We start from the raw sequence: 21145 nt of genomic DNA on the forward strand, positions 1-21145 counted from the left end.
AATTTATCTCAATGTAAAATCCAAAGAAAAAGTTCATGCTTCTGATATCATCACAATTCTTAATGTCGTTGCAATCAAGAATCGAAAGATTTAAAAAGAATTATATCATTTATATATGGCAATAAATGATATTTGCGTAGAAAATGATACGATTAACACTATGTCACTGTATTGAAAAATTTTAATAAGATATATTTTAAACTATAAAATTTATTTTAAACATTGAAGGATGTTCAGATTGCGTTTATTATTAACATATTTATAAAATAAGTTTAATTTTTAAAGTTGGTTTAAATTGTTTAGAAATATTCGTGTTATTAATAAAAAAATTGGCAGGATCAAATATGTAATTTAAAATAAGGATATTTAATACATCTTTTACAATTTTTATTTAATAATACTTTGCTCCTTCCCTCTGAACATCTTCACTAAAACTTTAATTATATAAGAACTTTTAATATAGATTACGGGAAAACACTAAGAGGCAAGAGAGCGATAATGATAAAAAATAAAATTATCATCCATTCACTGTTGCATCATTGTGTTCTTATTACAGATTATTCATTCATTCATTCAGCATTACATCAACTATTGTATCTAAATTTAATCTAAGATTTTATCTATTCAATAATACATGTAAGATGAAATTACCAACATCTGGAAATTTATCGACCGTTTATGTATATAAATTTTGCTGACTACATATTTTATAATAATTTCCTCCGCCTCCGCCTAAAGTTCTGCCTTTAATTCTATAGTTAGCCTACAGATTTTAATTCCCCAGCTTAATTTATGTTGCTTTGCAACATATATTCTTATTTATTAGAATTCTCTTCAGAAATCATACTTCTCTATTAAACATCGAGACATAGCACGGATACCACTTCATGTACGATGCATCATAGACGAGTGCTCATGCTAGTATATGTGCCAGCTATCCCCCCCACGTGGCTGCAATCGTATATGAGGCCTGTTCTTTTCAGTTAAATTTCTTGCACGATTCATCTTTTCTCTTTTTCTCTCTAACATGGAAAGAAAAGGAAGAAAGATGAACTGTGCAAAAAGTTCAGCCGAAAGGAACAGCCTATGAACTGGCATCCCTGTCGGATGCAGATCCGACATTGCAGAAATGACTCTTTTCGCCGATCAGCTGTTTTGCAACATCGCCATATTCTTGAACGACTCGTGCAGATGTGCGATAAAATCACGATCAAATATATTATCGATGATAATGATAAATAGTTACTCGTAAACTGAGTATCGCAAATGTACTGAGTACGAATGATCGAATGAGTCGCGACGAAAACGCTATCGAGTGATATTTTATTCGCAGACGAATTATGAGGATTTTACGGTGTAAGAAAAGAAATTTCCTCTTACATATAAATTTTCTTTTGTGTTATATTTTATATAAGAAACTTAGAATAATAATATAATAGTATATTAACATATATAAAGTTTTATACCATTTTTTTTAATAGTATCTGCCGATTTTGTTAATTAATTAATTAATTAATTAATTTGTTTAGTTAATTAATTAATTAATTTGAAGTGCAATTAGCGGGCGGAGGGTGCGTCCTGCAGCACAAGGAGACGGTCAAGTGTTGGGCTTACACTCCACGTGCGGCATATATATATATATATATATATATCACTTTCATACTTATCTTGATTAAAATTATATAATAATATAATAGATATGATTTTTAATGGAACAAAAGATTCAATAAGAATCACAAATGAAAGATTTAAATAGATTTAAATAGTAAAAAGAGATTTGGACGTAATTGTGAAATTAAACAATAATACATATTATTTCAGTGGTATAGATATCTATAGAAGATATTGCGCAATGATTCGACAAGTTTTTATTGGTCCATTGATTCACACGAACGACAATGAAGAATTGATTATTGAAGAAAACGTTGCTATATTTATTGAAAATGGCAAGGTATTTAATAATAAAAAATTTGCATATTTTTATTTGCATATATATATATATATATATATAAATAAAATTAATTAATTAATACAATTAATAACTACATATATAAAATTTATTAAAAATGCAGACAAAAAATGTCAAAGAATATATTAATGGTATATCATTTTTTACAATATTCAGATTATTCGTGTAATGGAGAATCCATCGACAAATCGACAAATGATAGATGATTCTCTCGCAAATTTTAATGCGGACGAAGTTAATATTTTATCACATGGACAATTCATGACGCCTGGATTTATCGATGGCCATACTCATGCAGTTCAATTCCCAAATCTGGGACTGGGTTATAATAAGTGTCTTTTAGATTGGTTGGAAACTTACACTTTTCCATTGGAAAAAGAATATATTGATATGAAATTTGCAAAGAACGTGTTTGAAGCAGTTGTGGTATTTAGAATAATTCTATTCAAGAATAATGCTTTCATAGATCAATGCATTATTTGATATAAGATAGCCTTACGACTTTTTATTACATCAAATGTATATGTATTATTGTAGAAACGAACCATAGGGATGGGAACAACGACAGCATGTTACTTTGCATCTTTATATGCTGAGGCATCAATGATCCTTGCGGAAAAGGCTGCGGAATTGGGTCAACGAGCTTTCATCGGGAAAGTAAATATGAACACTCCACGTGACGATGGATATTGCGAAAGCACTGAGAAGTCAGTCAAGGATACCTTAGCTTTCATAAAGTCTATTGAAAGAATAGGGGTAAATGCAAACTCATATTTTTTTTTTTTAGTAAGATAACTAATTCAATTAAATAAAACAATCTTACATCGCGATGAATAATAAAAAAAAATACATAATACATACATTAATAATATTTAAGATTTAGACATAATACATCATTAAAAACTTGTTGTAGAATCCACTTATAAAACCAATTATCACGCCAAGATTTGCATTGAGTTGCGACATGGAATTAATGCAAGAGCTGGCAAAGATTGCTAAAGAAAGAGATTTACATATACAGGTATTTTATCATGCTAGCATAATATGTATTAACAATGTGTAATATTATATTTAAATACATAAAGTTTCTCATTCTTTGCAGAGTCATATCTCTGAAAATAAAGCTGAGGTAACAGCTGTGGAACAAACTTTTTCAGAGCAACCTTCATATACGGCTGTTTATGATGCTGCTGGTCTTCTTACTAATAAGGTATATTCTTTTGTATAAAGAACAGATTGAAACAATGCTATTAAAAAAATGCTATTTTCTTAAACATATTTATCAACACATTTACAGATATTAAGAGAGATACATTAATACTTCCTAGATATATTTTGTTAAATTTTTATACAAGTGTATATATATGTGTGTGTATATATATATATATATATATATATATATATATATATATATTTGATCTTTTTATATTATAGACAGTATTAGCGCATGGAATTTATCTCGGAGACAGCGAACTTGCCATTCTCAAAAATCGAGGAACCGCTGTAATTCACTGTCCATCCTCAAATATATATTTGAAAAGCGGTCTTTGTGATGTACAAAGGCTAAAAACTAATAACATCAAAGTTGGACTTGGAACAGGTACCAAGAATTTTTTTATAGAAAAATTTTATATTAACAATTTAGATATAATACTTAATTTAGTTATTATATATGATTCATTATACTAAAGATCTTTTCAGACGTTTCAGGTGGAGTTAGTTACAGTATGTTGGACGAGATGAGATCGGTTTTACAAGTATCAAATTGTTTATTTGTGACGAAAGAGAATTATATACCACTTAGTTACAAGGATGTCTTCCACATGGCAACATTAGGAGGTGCCAAAGGTAAAATTTGCTTATATATTAGAAATTCTCTATGTATCTATTACAATACATTTTTTATAACTTTTATAATTAATTGATTCTTCAGCATTTTCAATCGAGGATAAAGTCGGTAACTTGATGCCAGGCAAAGAATTTGATGCCCTCATCATAGATTTAAATGCAAAAGGTAGCTTGCTGGATAATTTTAGGGAATATACACTTGAGGAAAAATTCCAGAGATTTATATATGCCGGCGATGAACGTAATATAGTATCGGTATATATAAATGGTAGGAAAGTTAAATAAAAACTCTCTATTTTTATATTGCAATGTTTTAAATAAGAGGATATTTTAAATAAAATCTCTTATAACAAATTTATAAAATATGCAATGAACAAGCTGCGCTTGTCAGTTAGTCAATTTTGTATGTATATGAATAATTAAATGAGTTTTTAAAAATGTTACCAATACTTTGGTAAAATTATATTTTTATTTAAAATATTTACCTACACATTTTTTTATACAAAATATTTCTATCATTTCCACTAAATACTATTTTCTAATTCCTGAGGGGAGAATAAGAAAGCGCCAATTTTCGAAATACCGGATATGAGCCACGTGCAATAAGCGCCATCTCGAAGAAGCATAAACTTTCCTCCATCTCATTTTTTTTTCCAGTTCCTTTGTGGTCTTTAGAGCAAGGGAAAAGAAGGAACGTGAGTATACAATGGAGATATTCCAATTTCAATAATTATTATATGCCCTCTTTTCGATCAATATATAGAAAAGATGGATTTTTTTGTATGAATAGTTTCGGGATATTTCCAAATATTTTCTCAAATATTACATGTTGGCATCGCATATTTCGTGTATTTCAAAGTTGCAGACCTCGCATATTTCAAGTGCTTCATTATCAAAGATCAAAGATACACGCGTAATAATTGACATCTTTCCACATGGAATGAAATTTCAGACTAAGAATTAAATTTTTGAGTTGTTTGAATTTTATTTAAAGAATGGCGGACGCCGCTCCAGCCGCACGTGGTGGTTTTCGTGGAGGTTTCGGTTCACGTGGAGGTGGAGGTGATCGTGGAGGCCTAAGAGGTCGAGGTCGTGGAGGTCGAGGCAGAGGACGCGGCCGCGGACGTGGTAAAGAAGACAGCAAGGAATGGGTGCCGGTTACAAAGCTTGGTCGTTTGGTCAGAGATGGCAAAATTCAATCTCTCGAGCACATTTATCTGTTTTCCTTGCCTATCAAGGAGTTTGAAATCATTGACAAATTCCTCGGACCGGATCTAAAGGACGAGGTTTTGAAGATCATGCCGGTACAAAAGCAGACACGAGCCGGTCAACGTACGCGTTTTAAGGTATCTTTCTTTCTTTTTTCTTTTAAAATAAATAGAATATTGATGATATTTGATAAAACAGGATATTAATATATAATGTTTTTATTTTTAAAGTTAAAAATCCAAGAACAATTACTTTTGTTGCCAATCATATTTATTATTATTTTTTAATGAGCTCAAAACTTAGAAGTCAGAGAACATCTTTCCCCTTTTAATAAATAAAATTAATGATTATTGCGATATCATTATAGGCTTTCGTTGCTATTGGAGATAGCAATGGGCATATTGGACTCGGAGTAAAATGCTCCAAGGAAGTAGCTACTGCGATTCGTGGCGCTATCATTTTGGCCAAACTTTCTGTCGTGCCGGTACGACGTGGTTATTGGGGTAATAAAATCGGTAAACCGCACACAGTGCCATGCAAAGTGACTGGCAAATGCGGTTCCGTGCAAGTGCGCCTGATACCTGCACCCAGAGGTACCGGCATCGTATCTGCCCCAGTTCCCAAGAAACTGCTTCAGATGGCTGGTATCGAGGACTGTTACACTTCAGCTAGAGGGTCAACCTGTACACTTGGCAATTTCGCCAAAGCCACTTATGCCGCGATCGCCAAGACTTATGCTTATCTGACACCAGATTTGTGGAAGGAGCAGGCTCTGGCTAAAGCACCATATCAGGAATTTGCTGACTATCTGTCGAAGACTCATAAAGGAGGAGCGAAAGCAGCTGAAGTTGTTTAAATAAACGTCCAATTTCCATTAAAGGAGTTCTTTGACAAATTGTAAAATGAATCCTATTTTTTTCTCTCCTGTCCTTTAACTTTTAGGAATTGACGTACTATCTTAATATATTATGTATAAACTTTTTTTTTGTCAAAGTCATTCAAGCTTTTTATTTTGTTTCAAAGCCTAGATTCTATGCAATATTAATTCTTGATTAGAAGACTTAGATTATATATCAATTAACATGGTATTTACATCATATATAAATTCACATATGTTTAACTTATATATTTATAAATCTAAAGACAAATGGCATAATATTACGTAGCATCTGTGGAGACATTTTGTGAAGTACTTTTGGGTACTTCTGAAGCTTTGTACTTTTCATAGGCGTTATCGAACGTTTCAAGCGTGTAATCGCAAATCTTCTCAAGATCCTGGAGGCCCCGTTTCAATACTACGAGCACGTTCTCACCAGTTGTCTGAATGTATAAGTGCATTCTTTTCTCCGCCGGATGCGGCGTGGTGTAAGCGCATATCTTCACGCCAGGACTGCAAGATTAAATCTCACATTAGAAAATGCGTTATCCGCAAGAACAAATAACTATGTTTTCATTTGAAATAACTATGTTCACTAGAAAATTTTAAACAATACATACTTATCGTTTATCACAGAAGCAAGTGCGTTTCCCAGGGTATGTCCCTCGTCCTCAAAGACAAAAGTCCCGTGCGTTTCCCCGTAATTCCCTGGCAGCTGCGAATAACAATTCGTTGAGATCGTTGAGATCTCGCTATAATATAACTTATTTAATATCAATTATTATTACCCTCGAAAGACGTTTCTCCATCGTGATCCGTGCCGTACACGTGCGCCGTTTCGAATCTCGCTTCTCTGACAGTGTTCTAACCTAAACCAATTTGGTAAAATCGAGACGCTATCTCGATATCTCGTTCTCGCACGTCCGTCAGGTTTCGCGATAACAAATAGATTATGTTCTTGTGGGCATAATTAGAATTTTCCTGAAAAATACGCTTCTCACACGTACGTATAGCTCATTTCTCATGTGTATTTATAAAATAATTTTTAAATCGATCTTTATTTTCTGTCATCATATCTTTCGGTCGGTTTAATCCTAGACCTAACCTAAATACACGATCCGCAGCGGCCGAATTGGCGACGTCCCGATGAGTGTTAGACGAATCTACGATGTCATCATGCGACGAAAACTGCGCGCCCGTGGTGTCGTCGCCGGGCGTTTTTTCACTTCAGAATCGACGGAAGCAAAGGAATCGAAAGATGAAGTTGTTGATATAACCGCTGCCGACGAGAAGCCGTTATACTCGGAGGATCCACTGCTCCAAAAGGAGATCGAGAAGAAGCGGAATAAGTCCCGGCTAAATCCGCAACATAGGAACATACTCATGGATGTGCGTCCTTACGATGCACCTGTTGATTGGTTCCATCATACAGTGAAGTATAAGAAACGTATGCTGGGTAGGTATGGATTAAAGGCTATTGACGAGCCGGCTGGATTCGCATGGCCCTTATCAAAAGAAGTTGAAGATGCTCAAGAGTATGAGAGAGTCGCCTTTCCATTGTCTCTTCAGGAGAGATGGCATATGCTGAAAGAGGTGAATCGTGCGAAAGCTGAAGCGATTAAAACAAGGCATGTTTTTATATCACTTACTGATAATTGAACGTAATTTCAAATACATTATATTAATATATGATACATTTTGTAGGGAAGCTGAATTAACTGAAAAAGTGGCAATGATGAATCAATGGACAGCTGAATTAAACGCAAAGATAGCTAAGAAGGAAGCTCAGATGGAAGCTGCCAGGCTGCGCAAGGAACGTCTCATAGAAGAAGTTAGGAAACATTTTGGCTTCAAGATATCGGTTCATGATGAAAAATTCAAGACGATGTTGGCGCAGAAAGAGAAAGAAGAGAAAAAGAAGAAGAAGGAGGCTAAGAAGAAAGAAAAGATGGAAAAGCTACAGAGTATAGCACAAGAGAAGGCCAAGGAGGCGAGTCAGGAGCAAGTGACTGACTCGACGAAATCTGTAAATTAACGGCGTTTTCATTTGTCAAATATAATATAAAAAATGTTCTCATTGTAATGTAAAAAATGTTCGAATAATTTTATAAAATTCATTAGCTCTCTTTTTCAGATGCGATTACTCTGACTCTGAATTTACATACAGCCAATATGATTAAACATGTAACACTTTTCTTTGCATTTTATTTAAGCGTTCTCAACATGAGATACCGTGAAATGAAACTGGCTGTGAACAGAAGATATCCAATGCTATGTCTCTGTTTACAGAAGTATATCTTCGCAGTAAAAATTTTCCAACGGACATCTCGCGCTTTCGACAAGAATATATGATACAAATCTCAGGGACAATGTACACATACGTAAATATCATATTTTTTTACTAATACAAAAACATTACACACTTCGCAAAAGACTAGAAGAAATTATTCTAATGCATAGTTGATAAATGACGCTTTTTCTTAAGACACTTAACCAGGCACACGTTGGACGAATATGTAAATATGTTATTTATTTACGGATCTCACTTCGGCTACGCTGAAATTCTTCGATGATTATCAAATTGAATTACATTGCTTTTGAGAGATATGATTTTCTCGTATTTGCACGCTTGACTTCGTTATCCATCCGATAAGCAGTCAGATATCAATTAACTGGTTCAGTTAAGTTGGCTTTTAACTATTTTAGCAGCCGCGTCGAATAAAATGATCGAATATCCCTGTAAATAGTCATCATGAAAATTTCTCAAACGAGATCAGCTTTTCGTTGTCATCGTATATTCTTCGTTGCCAGGCGACATTTTCTGGAAGTCTTCCCGCTCCGGGATGTTTCCTTCAGTTTCGACGACGTCGCGAACTGTCCGGTCGTCAGGCGATTGCGCGTTCTGTATCTGAACTTCGTCGATCACGATAAAACGTACTTTGCCATTGCCGTCCGTGTGTCAAGCGGATTGCAGCTGCGACGGCGACGTCAATTCGTAAAACTGAAAGCTGAGCTCCTCGCCGAAGAGATTTTCTGACTCTATGATATCAGGATCGACTCCAATGTTCAATCCCAAGGCATTCGGATTCAAATCCGTGACTAGGTATCCCTCGCTCACAAGTCCGCATTCCTCGGCGACGACTTCCTTGGACACCGGGTTCAGGAAATCTGCGGATCAATTTCGCTTCGCCAATGCCGAGTTGATCTCTTTTAATTCCTGAAACAAATCTTGAAACATGATTACAATGTCCTCACCGCTTTCCTTGAAGGGGCATTGAAGCTCCGTTTGCTGCGTGATCTGCTGGCTCTGTTGGCTCGCTTCGGAATCGTTGTTGGTCATCATCATAGGTACTAAGTATTGCACCTCTACATCACGTTTTATGCCGTTGAGTATTTGCTCAGCGGAATGCTCGAGTGTTACAGAATTCAGTATAATGTCGGTATCTTCCTCGGAATTCGGCTGCGCAATGCTCGCCGTCGCAGCCTCCACCTCGTCTATGATTTCACTGTAATGTCGAGTTACAAAATGCTCGTTCAACAAAGTAATTGAAATAGTTTTGCAAAAGTTACTAACTAAACTTATTTTATCTAATGAAAATAGGGAAATTCCAGATTTGAATCTTGCTTGAAATATTTTTTGTAAAGATTTTCTAAAGAGGAAAGAAGAGTAATTGATATTATATTTGATTATCAATTTATTAAAGGAAAAATTTAACTTTGACTTTGAACCTCTAAATTTGAACCGTCGCAAATTCGTTAAAAATAATGGCATATGGACAGTGACATAAACAATTATCTTGAATTTATATAAATTAAAAAAGTAATTAAAAAGAGATTATTTTATACGTCTAAAATTCTGTCTTGAGTATTTATTACATTGTTATTTTTACCTAATGATTTCGTTATTTCGAGATTCTTCATTGTCATTTTGCGCTGTTTGTCGCGTCGGTGTAGTAGTCGTTAAGCCGTTAACAGCGAAAGGACGAGATGTGTAGTCGCCACGATTCGCAATTGCCCAGAGATGACCCGCCCCATGAGGCGCTTTCGATCCTTTTCTAAAGTGCGGATTTATCGAGAGATTATGCCGGACTGAGTTCTTCCAGCGATCGTCGTTGCTTTTGTAATAAGGAAAATGCTCGCTAAAAACGAGGAAAAGGTATTTTTTATTACGCTCTCTTTAAAATTTATATTTTTGTGCAAAATGAAAATTATATAGTTTGTAACAGTATTTAAGAGCTACTGTAATTATTTTTTATAAGTTGAAGGGAACGCGATTAGGGATATTACACGTAAAAAGGCATGACGGTAATTTGCGTCCCTATGAAACCTAATTTCCTTCACCTGCTCGTAGCGATGTCACGGTGCGTTACGCAGCCCCCCTCGCGATTAATTTCACGAGTTTCGGCGTAGAAGACATTCGAGCCAAGGGTGCATTTGAAATGCTAAATGGTATGTTTACTCGCTCCACTGATCACGATGATCGCGACCAATGTTGTCACTTATATCGACAGTTTTACAAATCTGTTTCCAAGTCATCCCCTCTTATTGTATACAACAAAGAAATGTATACTACAAAACTAACGTGATAAGAACAATATTCTTAGCATAATCTGTGATTTCAAAATGCACTTTTTCCCTTAAGTGCGCTCGAGAAACATTTGATTTAATTAACTTTTATAATCTGCACCATGTTATGATCGATAATCTTGGATAAAACGCAAATGTAAGGATAAGATTTATGACTCTGATATTATCATAAATTTATAAAGGTCTGTCTGTAAATTTATAGAGGTCTGTCTTTTGCAGAATTAACGAAGATATTTCTTTTGACTCGATTGTTGTTTGGGCGGCCCTGCGTGGCCCGAATGATCTATATACGCCTTTTCCAAGGAGCTCGAACGGCGATCGAACAGGTGAAGGCACAGGAGCAGTAAATTGTTCGCGTTCGTGTTGAGGGCTGCAGTGAAGGATAGTCGAAGGGTGAGGAGTTCAGTGCCAGGTGGTGCCAAGCAACGAGGGCAGTGGTACCAATGGGTACCATCTAGAGGCAACCCACCCCCGTCGGCCCACTCTCGACCGGCCGGGCCACGTCCGCGTAAATTCGTAGAAAACCCCTTGCACATCCGATACGTAATTGAGAGAAACATGCGTTTCGACTGCGGCTTGTAAATATTTTTCTCTCATAAAATCAATTTATTAGTTTTAATCGATAACTTTTATTTTAAATCGCAATTTTATCTATCTATTATTGTCTGTCCTAATAATTAGTATTAATAATTAGAGAAATATATAAAAAATATATAAAAGCGAATTTTTTTTAGAAAAAATATATGTATTAATAAAAATATATGTATTAATAAAATATTTAACGGAAGAATAGACGAAGTAAAGATTATAAGATGCATGATTTTGCAGTACGTCGACTACAGATAATAATTTCGGCAGGGAGAAACAAGCGACTAACTGTAGTAAATAAATTTTTTCAAATTAACTTACGAGATCCACTGATAAATAGCGGAGACGGTGAGTTCGCCTCTCTCCTGCAGCGCGTGCTCTATCAATTCTGTGTAGGTGAAGGGTGGCTTCTTCGGCCCATTGGATCGAGACGAAGACGAAAAATTCCGACTGTCAATTCCGTTAGCGGGATAAGTCGTCTGATTCGAGTCCTGTCGATACACTACCGAATTTTCGTGATTGCCATGTCCTTTCCTGACGTCGTTGACGTAATTGGAGCCATGCGATCTTCCGTTCAGTTTATTCTTGTTGCCTGAAAATGCGCAATTAGCCGCGGAACCGTAAATTCTATTAACGGTGCACGCGCGGACATTATTTTTATTTTAATTAATTAATTAAGATTAAGAAATCATTGAAAATCATCATTTTTTGAAAAAAAATCGCGGTTGGACAATTATTATCTTTTTTTCGCGTCTCGTCTTAGAATCGATCGACGTTTTACAATAACGAGATAAAGATTTCGGTTTACACCAAAGCAAATTACATCTTCATCTTCTGTATCTCTCTTAATTCTAACGTTCGCGAAAGTGTTGATCAAACGGCTTTTTCTCCTGCACTTTCCTCACCACAATAATTGTTCTTTGTTGTCATGGCGAGTCCCACGGCGGACCTATCATCCGCGGCTTCGATGAACGAGTCCAACTTGAAATCCAGCAGCCACGACAGATTGCCATTTTCCTGATCCTCGAATTGCTGTTGTTGCTGCTGCTGCTGCTGCTGCTGTTGATGATGATGATCATTGCTCGTCATTCCTCTATTTTGCTGCGTGTTCAAATTGGCGAGGGGATCTGGTTCCCAGTAATTCACCGACACTCCTGGTTGATAATTGAGCTCCTCAATGGTGTAGGTTTCCGCAGGGAGATGATCAGCACGTCCAGAAGAGATCGATGAAGAGGAAGAGGAGGATGACGACGAGGAAGATGAAGTTACGAAGACGTCGAGACTCTGCTGTTGCTCCAATTCCGACACAGTCGTCCAGGTGCAGTTGGTGCCATCCACCAGCAATACTTCCAGACGCGCCACCTGTGACTCCTCGACAGTCTCCTGGATGGACATTGGTGAGAAGAGGGCCGCTGCATTGGTGATGATCTCATTCGGCATTGTTACCAGTTCCACTGGAGTCTCCAATTCCGGGAGGTAACGTTTGCGATTCGTCTGGCGAACCTCGTCGCAGAAACTGTCAATGTCCAGTTCGTCGAAGAGCTTTCGCTTAGGACTGTTGACATCCAAATCGTCAAAGATCTTTCGCTTTGGACTGTCCACGTCCAGGTCATCGAAGACCTTTCGCTTTGGGCTGTCAATGTCTAGGTCGTCGAAGACCTTTCGCTTTGGACTATCAACGTCCAGATCGTCGAAGACCTTTCGCTCGGAAGAAGCGCAGCTTTCGGTGACTTCACTAGTGGTTCCTGATGATGGTCCGATCATCCTATCGGTTTTTTGGCAAACGCGGATCGACAGATTATTCTGTAAAAAGTCGGCAAAATAGTAAATAAATGAAAAAAAAATTATAACAAAAATTTCTTTCTAAACGCTGAAATTGAATCTTTGAGACTAAAAATTAATATTAAAATTAATTGAGTAGGTTAAAAACTACCATAAAAAATAGTTTTATAAAATGTAAATAAATCTTAAATTTTCTGTTTCTTCCTAATTTTTTAAATCAACAAGTTTGTCTTTCTTTTTAATCCGCCACTTTTCACGCATTTAAAATTACTTTCCATTCTGACGAAAGACAACAATTATTTTGACGTTTGCGCGGAGTATCAGCTGAGAAGCAAGCGAAATGGATTTATTATTTCAAAATTTAAGACAACTCTGCTTTCAGACGCATTGGTTACAGCAAAATACATTTTATAAATCAAATCAATTTTCATTGTACAAAACGCGAAAGCAACTCTCCTACCTTGTCTCTTGTTTCCGCTATCTTTACTCGATTTTTCACACAAAAATACTCCTCGTTCTTTTTATTTCCACTGGATTATCAATTGACGCGAGATCATCGTCGGGTGACGATGCAGTGAGTGTTCCGGTTCAGGTCGCTTTACAAAAATTCTAATTTTCTCCGTTTCGATCTTCAGACGTGCTCTGCCATGCTCGCGCGTTCGTCGACGCGGTTGCAACTTTCTTCGTCGCGTTGTGTCACGCTTCCGAAATAAGCGAAGGACCGATCAGATCCTTGTGCGAGGTGTGTTTTTTCTTTTTTTTTACTTTTCTTTCTTTCTCTACCCGCCGTCGCGATCGAGCGCTCTTGAAGAGAGCGCGTCTGTCCACCACACGATCGGCGCCGTGTGCGCGCCGCTCGTTTGTCTCGAAAGTCGGCTGTCCCGCGTTGCGCGCGTTGCGCATGCGCACCACGCACGCGCCGCGCACGAGCGATCCTTTTCGGGGCGCGCTCGTATACGAAGCGAAGTTATTCGAAGTTCTCGATGAGAAAAAAGGGAAAAGGAGGCGAAGCGGGACGAGTGTTCCTGGCGGAAGGGATGTTCTCCCGATCGTCGAAACTTGCGGTATCGACGCCCGCGATTTATCCATTTTTTTCGAGAAGAGGCTTCCTATCCTCCGCAACGTGGCGACAAGGTCAAGGTAATGCGCGCGATTCACGAACGACGGAGTATTACATGGTATTCTTACGTGGATTGTACGTGATGTTCTCGATTTTTGCACGGAATGTACCGTGCAGGAGCGTAACATCGATGCGCGGAGCTCCGATCCTCCGAAGTAATGAAATTCTTCCGATACGAAAAAATGGGAAAAAAGGTAAACAAAGCAAAAAGAAATAAAAAAAAGCGAGAATTGTACAAATGAGTGGAAATAATAAATTTAAACTTTCTACCAGAATATCGTGATAGAATTTAGTTACTTCAAGTTTCTTATTTGAAGAAAGTGTAGTTCCAATTTAATTATCATAATAATTCTCAATCTTTTTTCGAGAGCTTGAAATTCCAAATTGATAATTTTAAATTTTTGAATATATTTTATTATAAAAAAACAGACTTCTAACTCCTTTTTATTATAAAAAAAGTAAACCTTACTTGGTTACCAAAGAATGATACAATATTAAAATACTAAATTATGGTGGAAATGATATAGATTTCAAAAATATAAATAAATATGTAACTTCAAAATTATAAAAGATTAAGATTATTTTTTTCAAATATTATTTTAAAATTTGCCATATTTATTTCGTTAAAACTCTTTAAAACTAATGAAAAAAATTTGAAAAGATTTATAAAGAAATCAAGGAATAAATGAAATAACATGATTTTTAATATTTTCATAAAAGAAAATATTTCTGATTAAACATTTTTCTTTATAAAAATCTTAAAAATCGATTTTAAATAAATATAAAAACAGAACAAAAAAACTGAAGAACCCTGTAACCTTCGGAGGTTGAGATTTTATGGTCATATGATACTTTTTTGAACATATATTGATTAGCTGGGATAGTGAAATTTTCATTTTCAAAGGTCTGAAAAAAATTCTCTATCTTACCAATCAACACATAACTCGTTCAAAAAATTTGTCTAATACGACAAATGGGGGAGGTGGTGAAACGAAAAAATCTGAATCAAAAGGATCTGTGTCTTCGGGAAGAATGAAGGAACCCCAGGAATAATCTCCAGAATTCGACGGCTCTGGACTGGATACTCGTGGCTATGCCATAGTACGGATACGGACACGACCGATTGTCGTTCGGGAGAATGACATTTAAAATCCGTAACTGAGAGCACCACGCGACGGCGACGACGACGACGACGACGACGACGGCGACGACGGCGACGACGGCGACGACGGCGACGACGGCGACGACGGCGACGACGGCGACGACGACGACGACGACGACGACGACGACGAAAAAGACGACAACAATAGCGACGACGATAACGACGACAACGACATCGACGACGCTGACGACCACGCAACGAGAAGGAGAACGAGAGGAGAAAGGAGAGAAGAGGATAAGCGACGGGGTTGACAGCAGCACGTTGACAGCCGTGACAGCTCCGTCACATGGAGCATTGAGCGTAACCGAGTAGAGGGCCGTTCGAGAAGCAGCTATCATGGACCTCAACAATGATTTGGATCAACACTTGCTGCACCAATTCAGCTGTCTGGGCACCACGGACAAGGACGACCTGGTGAAGCAGCTGCAGAAGCTGCTGGCCGACAGCCATCTGAACGAGACCACCGCAGCGTTTTTCCTGGATATGAATAATTGGTAACGGACGTTCTCTCCCCTCGACGGGACGCCTCCCGTACACTGCCCACGCACATAACCTTGCATCGCCATATTTATTGCGACCTCCCGCAGCGGCAGGTCCTTGTTCCTCCTCGGATCTGCCCGATCGAAAATGTCACGATTTTCCTCTTAATTTTTTTGGCTGATAACAAGCGCGACGCTTTATCTCTCTTTTTTTCTGTCCTTTTCTCCGAAATGCTCATTGTTCCACTTTTTGACACGACGTGTCCCATTTTGCACCTAACTATTCATATAAATTTCGGACCGCCTCTTTTGGAATTTAAACTCGTATTTACATTGACGTCCGCGAGTTAAATACCACGTGCATATGTTTTCATACTTTGAAGATAAAGAAGAGAATGATTATGGAGGATAGAAATATAATTGAAAAGAGAATACTTAATTTTAATAAATCATGTAGACAGTTACTTTTTAATGTTTAATTGTCGATTAAAAAAAACATATATATATATATATATATATATATATATATATAAAAATCTGCTATGTAGATTTTATATGTATATAAAATATACGTGTGTGCGTGTGTGTGGTGTGTGTGTGTGTGTGTGTGTGTAAAACACATAGATAACATTATGAATTTGTTTTCTGATCTAATAGTATTGTCCTTGTCTTTATCTTTTATTTGCAGATACTGTAACAAGGAAAATTATTATTATTAAATACACTACGCAAAAGTTCAAATTTTTTTACTGCTTAAATTCATAAACAGTCTTCCTTTTGTATCAGTGTGATTGTCATTATAATTAAAATTCTTTTTCTCCAGGAATCTGCAAGCAGCGATTTGCAGCTACATTGATTTCGGGAATCCTTTTAATACGCCATGCATGACGTTGATATGCGATTGCACGATTGGCGAAGGAGAGGCAGTGCCGCCCAATACAAACTTTCAGAAATCATGGCGTGTACAAAACAGCGGCACGGAGACATGGCCCAGCGGTATTCACCTGCAGCATTCCAGCGGTGTACAGATGGGTTGTGCACGGATACCTGTACCGCCGTTGGCTCCCAAAGAGACCACAGAATTAAGCGTAACATTGAAGAGCCCAGCTGAAACTGGCGTTCATCAAAGTAAATGGAGAATGATGACGTCTAACGGTGTCTATTTTGGTGGTATGTCTCAAATTCTGCATTCTATTTTCTTGTGACATAAAAAAAAATTGATAAATTTAAAAGCATGTGTAATCAAAAATAAAATAGATAAAAATATATCCACTTAATACAGTTTTGTAAATTAACTTTGACCTAGGATTTTGACCTACATTTATCTTATCGTAAGCTAGTTACATATAAACCGTACGGATTTTGTCATGTTTACTTATCTTGTTGATATCTTTAACTGATAAAAATTACAATAGACTTGGCTACTTTTATTCTGATTAAAATCTTAGCAGGAGAGATGCAGAGTCATATGAAAAATGTATTTTACAAAAAAATGCATTTCCCATAAAAATTTTATTCTAAATCTTTATTAGAACAATTCCTTATTCGTAGTGCAGGAATCATTTCCAGCGTTTGTTCTTACTGATTTATATAAAAATAACGAATTTTTATATATATAGAATTACATGAGAATTTTGTTATAAAAACTGCTTACATAAGGCCTTTTATGATCATTCGTGCTTGTCGATCGTATCGCATGTGATCGAGAAATTAAATGATAACGTTAAACATACGAGTATCATTATTTGTTTCTCCGTTTGATTTCGAAAGATTTAAAATAAAACTTGTCAATCTGTCTTCTATTAGATATTGCTCCAATCAATTTAATTTGATCGCAATTCTACAAAAGAAAAATCTGTTTATCTTTTTCTTCGCAGATGTTATCTGGGTGATCATAACGGTGAATGAATGCGGCACATTGGCGGTTACTCAACAATTGCATCAGTTAAGTACACAGTCCAACGATGTACAAATGTGTTAGCCTTTGACGTACAAAAGTCTCCCATGAGAAGTTTTACGGGATATTGTGCATAAGATGTCTCTCGAATCGTTGTGAGGATCGACAATTATTTCTAAATTGTATAGGTCGCTTTTTTTCACAACGGAGCTTTTGCCGCTCCTGCAATTCTCGTAAAAATAAAAAAAAAAGAAAGAAATTTGCTGTGTATTAGACATACCAATTAATAAAAATTACAATAGACTTGGCCACTTTTATTCTGATTAAAATCTTAGCAGGAGAGACGCAGAGTTATATGAAAAATGTATTTTACAAAAAATGCATTTCCCATAAAAATTTTATTCTAAATTTTTATTAGAACAATTCCTTGTTCGTAATGCAGGAATCATTTCCAGTGTTTGTTCTTACTGATTTATATAAACATAACGAATTTATATTATATATATATATATATATATATATATATATATATATATATAGAATTACATGAGAATTTTGTTATAGAAACTGCTTACATAAGGCCTTTTATGATCATTCGTGCTTGTCGATCGTATCGCATGTGATCGAGAAATTAAATTTATGTAATATAAAAGATGAAATAGGCGCGATGATTTTTATCGGAATGAAGAAATGAATCATGATAGATTTGCATGGATCACGTGCGACTGATATTGAAAATATTGATATACATTTAAGATATAACAGATTTATTAAAAATATAATTTTTCTTAGAAAATGAAGTTTAATTCAATAAACACATATACACACAATATATGTCTTGTATATGTATATATATATATATATATATAATACTTTACATACAATATATAGCTAGGGGATTATAATATTACAATATAAAATATATTCATCACTTTTACCATCAGCCCATACATAAAAGACAAATTGAAATAATTAGAAGTAATTTTTTTACGTCTCTCTTAAATCGAAAAAATATTATAATATTGAAAGTACTATCACTTATATTCATGAATACTGATAAATGCTAGTTTATAATCTAGCATATTGGTTTATAAGTATATTAAATAGAGAACTTAATGCCGCCTCATTAGCTACGAATATTACGGGTGCGAAAAATGTAAGTTTTACAGCTACATATATCTTTAAGAAGAAATTATTATAGACAGAAAAGTTTCGAGCGACGTAACTCAAACAGCCATTTTCATGTAGAGTTTGGCATATGGTTTATAATCTATCAATTCGAAATCCTTAGCAACAAAGTCATCGATATCTTTCACTTCTCTAACTATTCTTAATCTCGGAAATTCGCGCGGTTCGCGTTTTATCTGTTCCTCGAGGGCGCTTATATGATCGACATAGACGTGACAGTCTCCCATTGTATGTACAAATTCTCCTGGCTGAAAATAAAAAGAAATAGAAAATAAAACAAGACTTATTTGTGAAATGTATGAATGCGAAGTGAGTGTCGATCCTCACTTTTAATCCAGCGACATGAGCAATCATGTAAGTCAACAGGGAATATGATGCTATGTTAAATGGCACTCCCAAACCCATATCTGCACTTCGTTGGTAAAGTTGCGCAGATAATTCCCCGTTGTTTACATAAAATTGTACAAAAACATGACATGGTGGCAATGCCATCTTTGGAATGTCAGACGGATTCCAAGCAGACATTATAATACGTCTGTCGTCCGGAGAGTGCTTCACTTTGTGAATGATTTCCTTCAACTGATCTATTCCTAGAATAAGTACAGTCTTAACTTTAATTTTCTAATGAATATATTGTCATTTGTAGATTTTAAAAAGAGGATTGAGACTTGTTTAATATAATATTTTCATCTGCACTACCTTGTCCCGTGTAATCTGTGTGCATATCTTTATATTCAGCACCAAAGTGCCGCCATTGAAAGCCATAAATAGGGCCCAAATCACCTTCCTCTCTATCAGTGAAGCCGCAAGAATCCAAAAAAGCTCGTGAACTATTTTCATCCCAGATATGAACACCCTTATCTGTTAAGTGTTTGGCATTTGTTGATCCTTTGATAAACCACAAAAGCTCCTCAACCACTGCTCGCCAGAATACCCGTTTAGTTGTCAGTAATGGAAAAATGCCTATATCCAATAAGTAAAATAAGTTAATGATATTGCTAGCAGTTTGTCAACAAAATACTGCTGCAGATTAGTGTGCCTAAGCTTATGTTAATAACTTTTACAATCTGCACTATTAGATTCTGTTATATTCTCATTAATTGATAAAATTTATAGCAGAAATTTTGCAGAATGTTTTTCATTGATTTAGTTATCTGAATAAAAATAAATGAAAAACCTACAAATTTCTTTATAAAGAATTATATAAATTAGAAAGACAAGTTTCAGAAAAAATCTGCAAATGCACTGTCATGTCCAGGAATAATAGATTACTTTGCATTATCAAACACAGACTATTTGAAAGTATAATGAAACATTTACCGTCTCGTAAACTAAATCTCATCTGCGCGCCGAAAATAGAATAAGTATCGACGCCAGTACGATTGCTCTTTTTCGTTCTAGTCTTAATGATTTTCTCGATTAGCCGCAAATACTGATATTCCTCATGTTCCTCGTTCATGTTCATTTTCTCTCCGTCCATTTTTTGCTCGTCCTGCGTTATTTCTTGCGATTTCACCTCGATGCCGTTAATCGACATTTCTTATCGTGTATATTGTAAGATATTTGTTATTTCCGATTTTAAAATTTAAATAAAGTTAACGGTTTGTCAGGAACTGGTGTCCGTTTAATTTAAATGATGCCCATTGGCTTGAAGCGCGCACAAAGTGGAGTCGTCCGCCACGTGGTGGAATGGAGTAGGAAAAGGGCGGGCACAATAACTTGCAGATAATTTAATAGAAAACACTGTATTTAACCGACAGTCTCCGCTCGAAATACAAACGATAGCGTTCCGATTTACAATAACGACTTAGTTCGACTACGACTATTTGACTAGACTCTCATAATACGTCCATTTCAACCGCCGACTGGGGAGAGTGCCGATCGCCCGCTGCTCCGAACAACTGGAGCACGTTTGATAATTTCAAATCAGTGATTGATCGAATCGAAGTGTCGAAAGACAGCGCTGAGATCGATCGAGAGCCATTCTCATCGATCATCGAACAGCACTCTTGGCGCCATCCACCGGTCGCCTTAGTAACTTCTTACAATATCGTATTACAAAAATACGACTCAGGATAAAAGGAACACAATTAAACGAAAGTTGTTGATCCAGACAATGCGAGGAAAGACTGTCATTACAAATTTTAGACTGCCATTTCTAGGACTGGGATTTGAATTTAAAACCATTTTTTTAAATATAGACGAGTTTTTTAATTTATCAATTGATTAATCGCATAATGCACAAATGCAGCTTTTATAGAGCAAGTTGTATTTGCACATAATATAATTTGTTAATTAATGAATTAAAAAGCTCGTCTACATTTCGGACCGAATTTAGTAGTTATAAGCATCAGAACGCGGGAAAACACAGGTAACACGTGGCGACTCGACGTAATGTGACGTATATAACGTGGCGCAAAACTCGAAATAATCAAAACG

The 21145-nt window shown here is 36.0% G+C and overlaps 7 protein-coding genes across 9 annotated transcripts; 4 read left to right on the forward strand and 3 right to left on the reverse strand.

Moving 5' to 3' along the window:
• The first annotated feature begins 931 nt into the window (after positions 1-931).
• Positions 932-4260, forward strand: DhpD (guanine deaminase). 2 transcript variants are annotated; one of them, XM_089081117.1, is made up of 10 exons: positions 932-1356; positions 1482-1621; positions 1822-1951; positions 2126-2395; positions 2507-2725; positions 2883-2990; positions 3072-3179; positions 3404-3569; positions 3671-3817; positions 3903-4260. In XM_089081117.1, the coding sequence occupies exons 3-10, from the start codon at positions 1853-1855 to the stop codon at positions 4100-4102; spliced, it is 1317 nt and encodes a 438-aa protein (XP_088937243.1). In that variant the 5' UTR covers positions 932-1356; positions 1482-1621; positions 1822-1852; the 3' UTR covers positions 4103-4260. The 2 variants fall into 2 exon arrangements, with proteins under 2 accessions (XP_088937243.1, XP_088937242.1); XM_089081116.1 differs by lacking the exon at positions 1482-1621 and having other exon boundaries at positions 933-1356.
• Positions 4261-4367: 107 nt separating this feature from the next.
• RpS2 (ribosomal protein S2) lies at positions 4368-5929 on the forward strand. Its single transcript, XM_011648094.2, has 3 exons — positions 4368-4512; positions 4812-5163; positions 5394-5929. Exons 2-3 carry the CDS (start codon positions 4813-4815, stop codon positions 5880-5882), a joined length of 840 nt encoding a protein of 279 aa, XP_011646396.1. The 5' UTR covers positions 4368-4512; position 4812; the 3' UTR covers positions 5883-5929.
• A 75-nt stretch (positions 5930-6004) lies between these two features.
• On the reverse strand, positions 6005-6835 carry l(2)37Cg (RNA polymerases I and III subunit AC2 l(2)37Cg). Its single transcript, XM_011648090.2, has 3 exons — positions 6692-6835; positions 6524-6618; positions 6005-6416 (listed from the first exon to the last, which is right to left on the reverse strand). Exons 1-3 carry the CDS (start codon positions 6710-6712, stop codon positions 6185-6187), a joined length of 348 nt encoding a protein of 115 aa, XP_011646392.2. The 5' UTR covers positions 6713-6835; the 3' UTR covers positions 6005-6184.
• CRIF (growth arrest and DNA damage-inducible proteins-interacting protein CRIF) lies at positions 6765-8097 on the forward strand. 2 transcript variants are annotated; one of them, XM_011648088.2, is made up of 3 exons: positions 6765-6906; positions 7028-7531; positions 7608-8097. In XM_011648088.2, the coding sequence occupies exons 2-3, from the start codon at positions 7050-7052 to the stop codon at positions 7936-7938; spliced, it is 813 nt and encodes a 270-aa protein (XP_011646390.2). In that variant the 5' UTR covers positions 6765-6906; positions 7028-7049; the 3' UTR covers positions 7939-8097. The 2 variants fall into 2 exon arrangements, with proteins under 2 accessions (XP_011646390.2, XP_011646391.2); XM_011648089.3 differs by having other exon boundaries at positions 6795-6906; positions 7002-7531.
• A 188-nt stretch (positions 8098-8285) lies between these two features.
• LOC105433018 (uncharacterized) lies at positions 8286-14569 on the reverse strand. Its single transcript, XM_011648084.2, has 6 exons — positions 13321-14569; positions 11984-12881; positions 11400-11670; positions 9794-10042; positions 9159-9409; positions 8286-9071 (listed from the first exon to the last, which is right to left on the reverse strand). Exons 2-6 carry the CDS (start codon positions 12840-12842, stop codon positions 8863-8865), a joined length of 1839 nt encoding a protein of 612 aa, XP_011646386.2. The 5' UTR covers positions 12843-12881; positions 13321-14569; the 3' UTR covers positions 8286-8862.
• Positions 14570-15102: 533 nt separating this feature from the next.
• Positions 15103-18986, forward strand: LOC105433017 (protein ILRUN). Its single transcript, XM_011648082.3, has 3 exons — positions 15103-15636; positions 16445-16791; positions 17499-18986. Exons 1-3 carry the CDS (start codon positions 15479-15481, stop codon positions 17600-17602), a joined length of 609 nt encoding a protein of 202 aa, XP_011646384.1. The 5' UTR covers positions 15103-15478; the 3' UTR covers positions 17603-18986.
• Ts (Thymidylate synthase) lies at positions 17632-21079 on the reverse strand. The gene is made up of 4 exons (XM_011648077.3): positions 20027-21079; positions 19406-19669; positions 19034-19296; positions 17632-18954 (listed from the first exon to the last, which is right to left on the reverse strand). Exons 1-4 carry the CDS (start codon positions 20241-20243, stop codon positions 18745-18747), a joined length of 954 nt encoding a protein of 317 aa, XP_011646379.2. The 5' UTR covers positions 20244-21079; the 3' UTR covers positions 17632-18744.
• Positions 21080-21145: the final 66 nt, after the last annotated feature.

The sequence above is a fragment of the Pogonomyrmex barbatus genome, unplaced genomic scaffold (genome assembly GCF_055798465.1).
Source record: "Pogonomyrmex barbatus isolate J1 unplaced genomic scaffold, ASM5579846v1 scaffold4, whole genome shotgun sequence".
NCBI classification, from domain to species: domain Eukaryota; kingdom Metazoa; phylum Arthropoda; class Insecta; order Hymenoptera; family Formicidae; genus Pogonomyrmex; species Pogonomyrmex barbatus.

Coding starts and splice junctions, on each gene's coding strand:
- DhpD (XM_089081117.1), top strand. CDS start 1,853: ATGATTCGACAAGTTTTTATTGGTCCATTGATTCACACGAACGACAAT. Junction 2,726..2,882: donor AGTCTATTGAAAGAATAGGG/GTAAATGCAAAC, acceptor AACTTGTTGTAG/AATCCACTTATAAAACCAAT. Junction 3,570..3,670: donor CAAAGTTGGACTTGGAACAG/GTACCAAGAATT, acceptor AGATCTTTTCAG/ACGTTTCAGGTGGAGTTAGT.
- RpS2 (XM_011648094.2), top strand. CDS start 4,813: ATGGCGGACGCCGCTCCAGCCGCACGTGGTGGTTTTCGTGGAGGTTTC. Junction 5,164..5,393: donor GTCAACGTACGCGTTTTAAG/GTATCTTTCTTT, acceptor ATATCATTATAG/GCTTTCGTTGCTATTGGAGA.
- CRIF (XM_011648088.2), top strand. CDS start 7,050: ATGAGTGTTAGACGAATCTACGATGTCATCATGCGACGAAAACTGCGC. Junction 7,532..7,607: donor GCTGAAGCGATTAAAACAAG/GCATGTTTTTAT, acceptor TACATTTTGTAG/GGAAGCTGAATTAACTGAAA.
- LOC105433018 (XM_011648084.2), bottom strand. CDS start 12,842: ATGATCGGACCATCATCAGGAACCACTAGTGAAGTCACCGAAAGCTGC. Junction 10,043..11,399: donor GCTATTTATCAGTGGATCTC/GTAAGTTAATTT, acceptor CCTCGTTTTTAG/CGAGCATTTTCCTTATTACA. Junction 9,410..9,793: donor CGAAATAACGAAATCATTAG/GTAAAAATAACA, acceptor TCGACATTACAG/TGAAATCATAGACGAGGTGG.
- LOC105433017 (XM_011648082.3), top strand. CDS start 15,479: ATGGACCTCAACAATGATTTGGATCAACACTTGCTGCACCAATTCAGC. Junction 15,637..16,444: donor TTCCTGGATATGAATAATTG/GTAACGGACGTT, acceptor CTTTTTCTCCAG/GAATCTGCAAGCAGCGATTT. Junction 16,792..17,498: donor TAACGGTGTCTATTTTGGTG/GTATGTCTCAAA, acceptor TTTTCTTCGCAG/ATGTTATCTGGGTGATCATA.
- Ts (XM_011648077.3), bottom strand. CDS start 20,243: ATGTCGATTAACGGCATCGAGGTGAAATCGCAAGAAATAACGCAGGAC. Junction 19,670..20,026: donor GAGATTTAGTTTACGAGACG/GTAAATGTTTCA, acceptor TATTGGATATAG/GCATTTTTCCATTACTGACA. Junction 18,955..19,033: donor CTCATGTCGCTGGATTAAAA/GTGAGGATCGAC, acceptor TTTTATTTTCAG/CCAGGAGAATTTGTACATAC.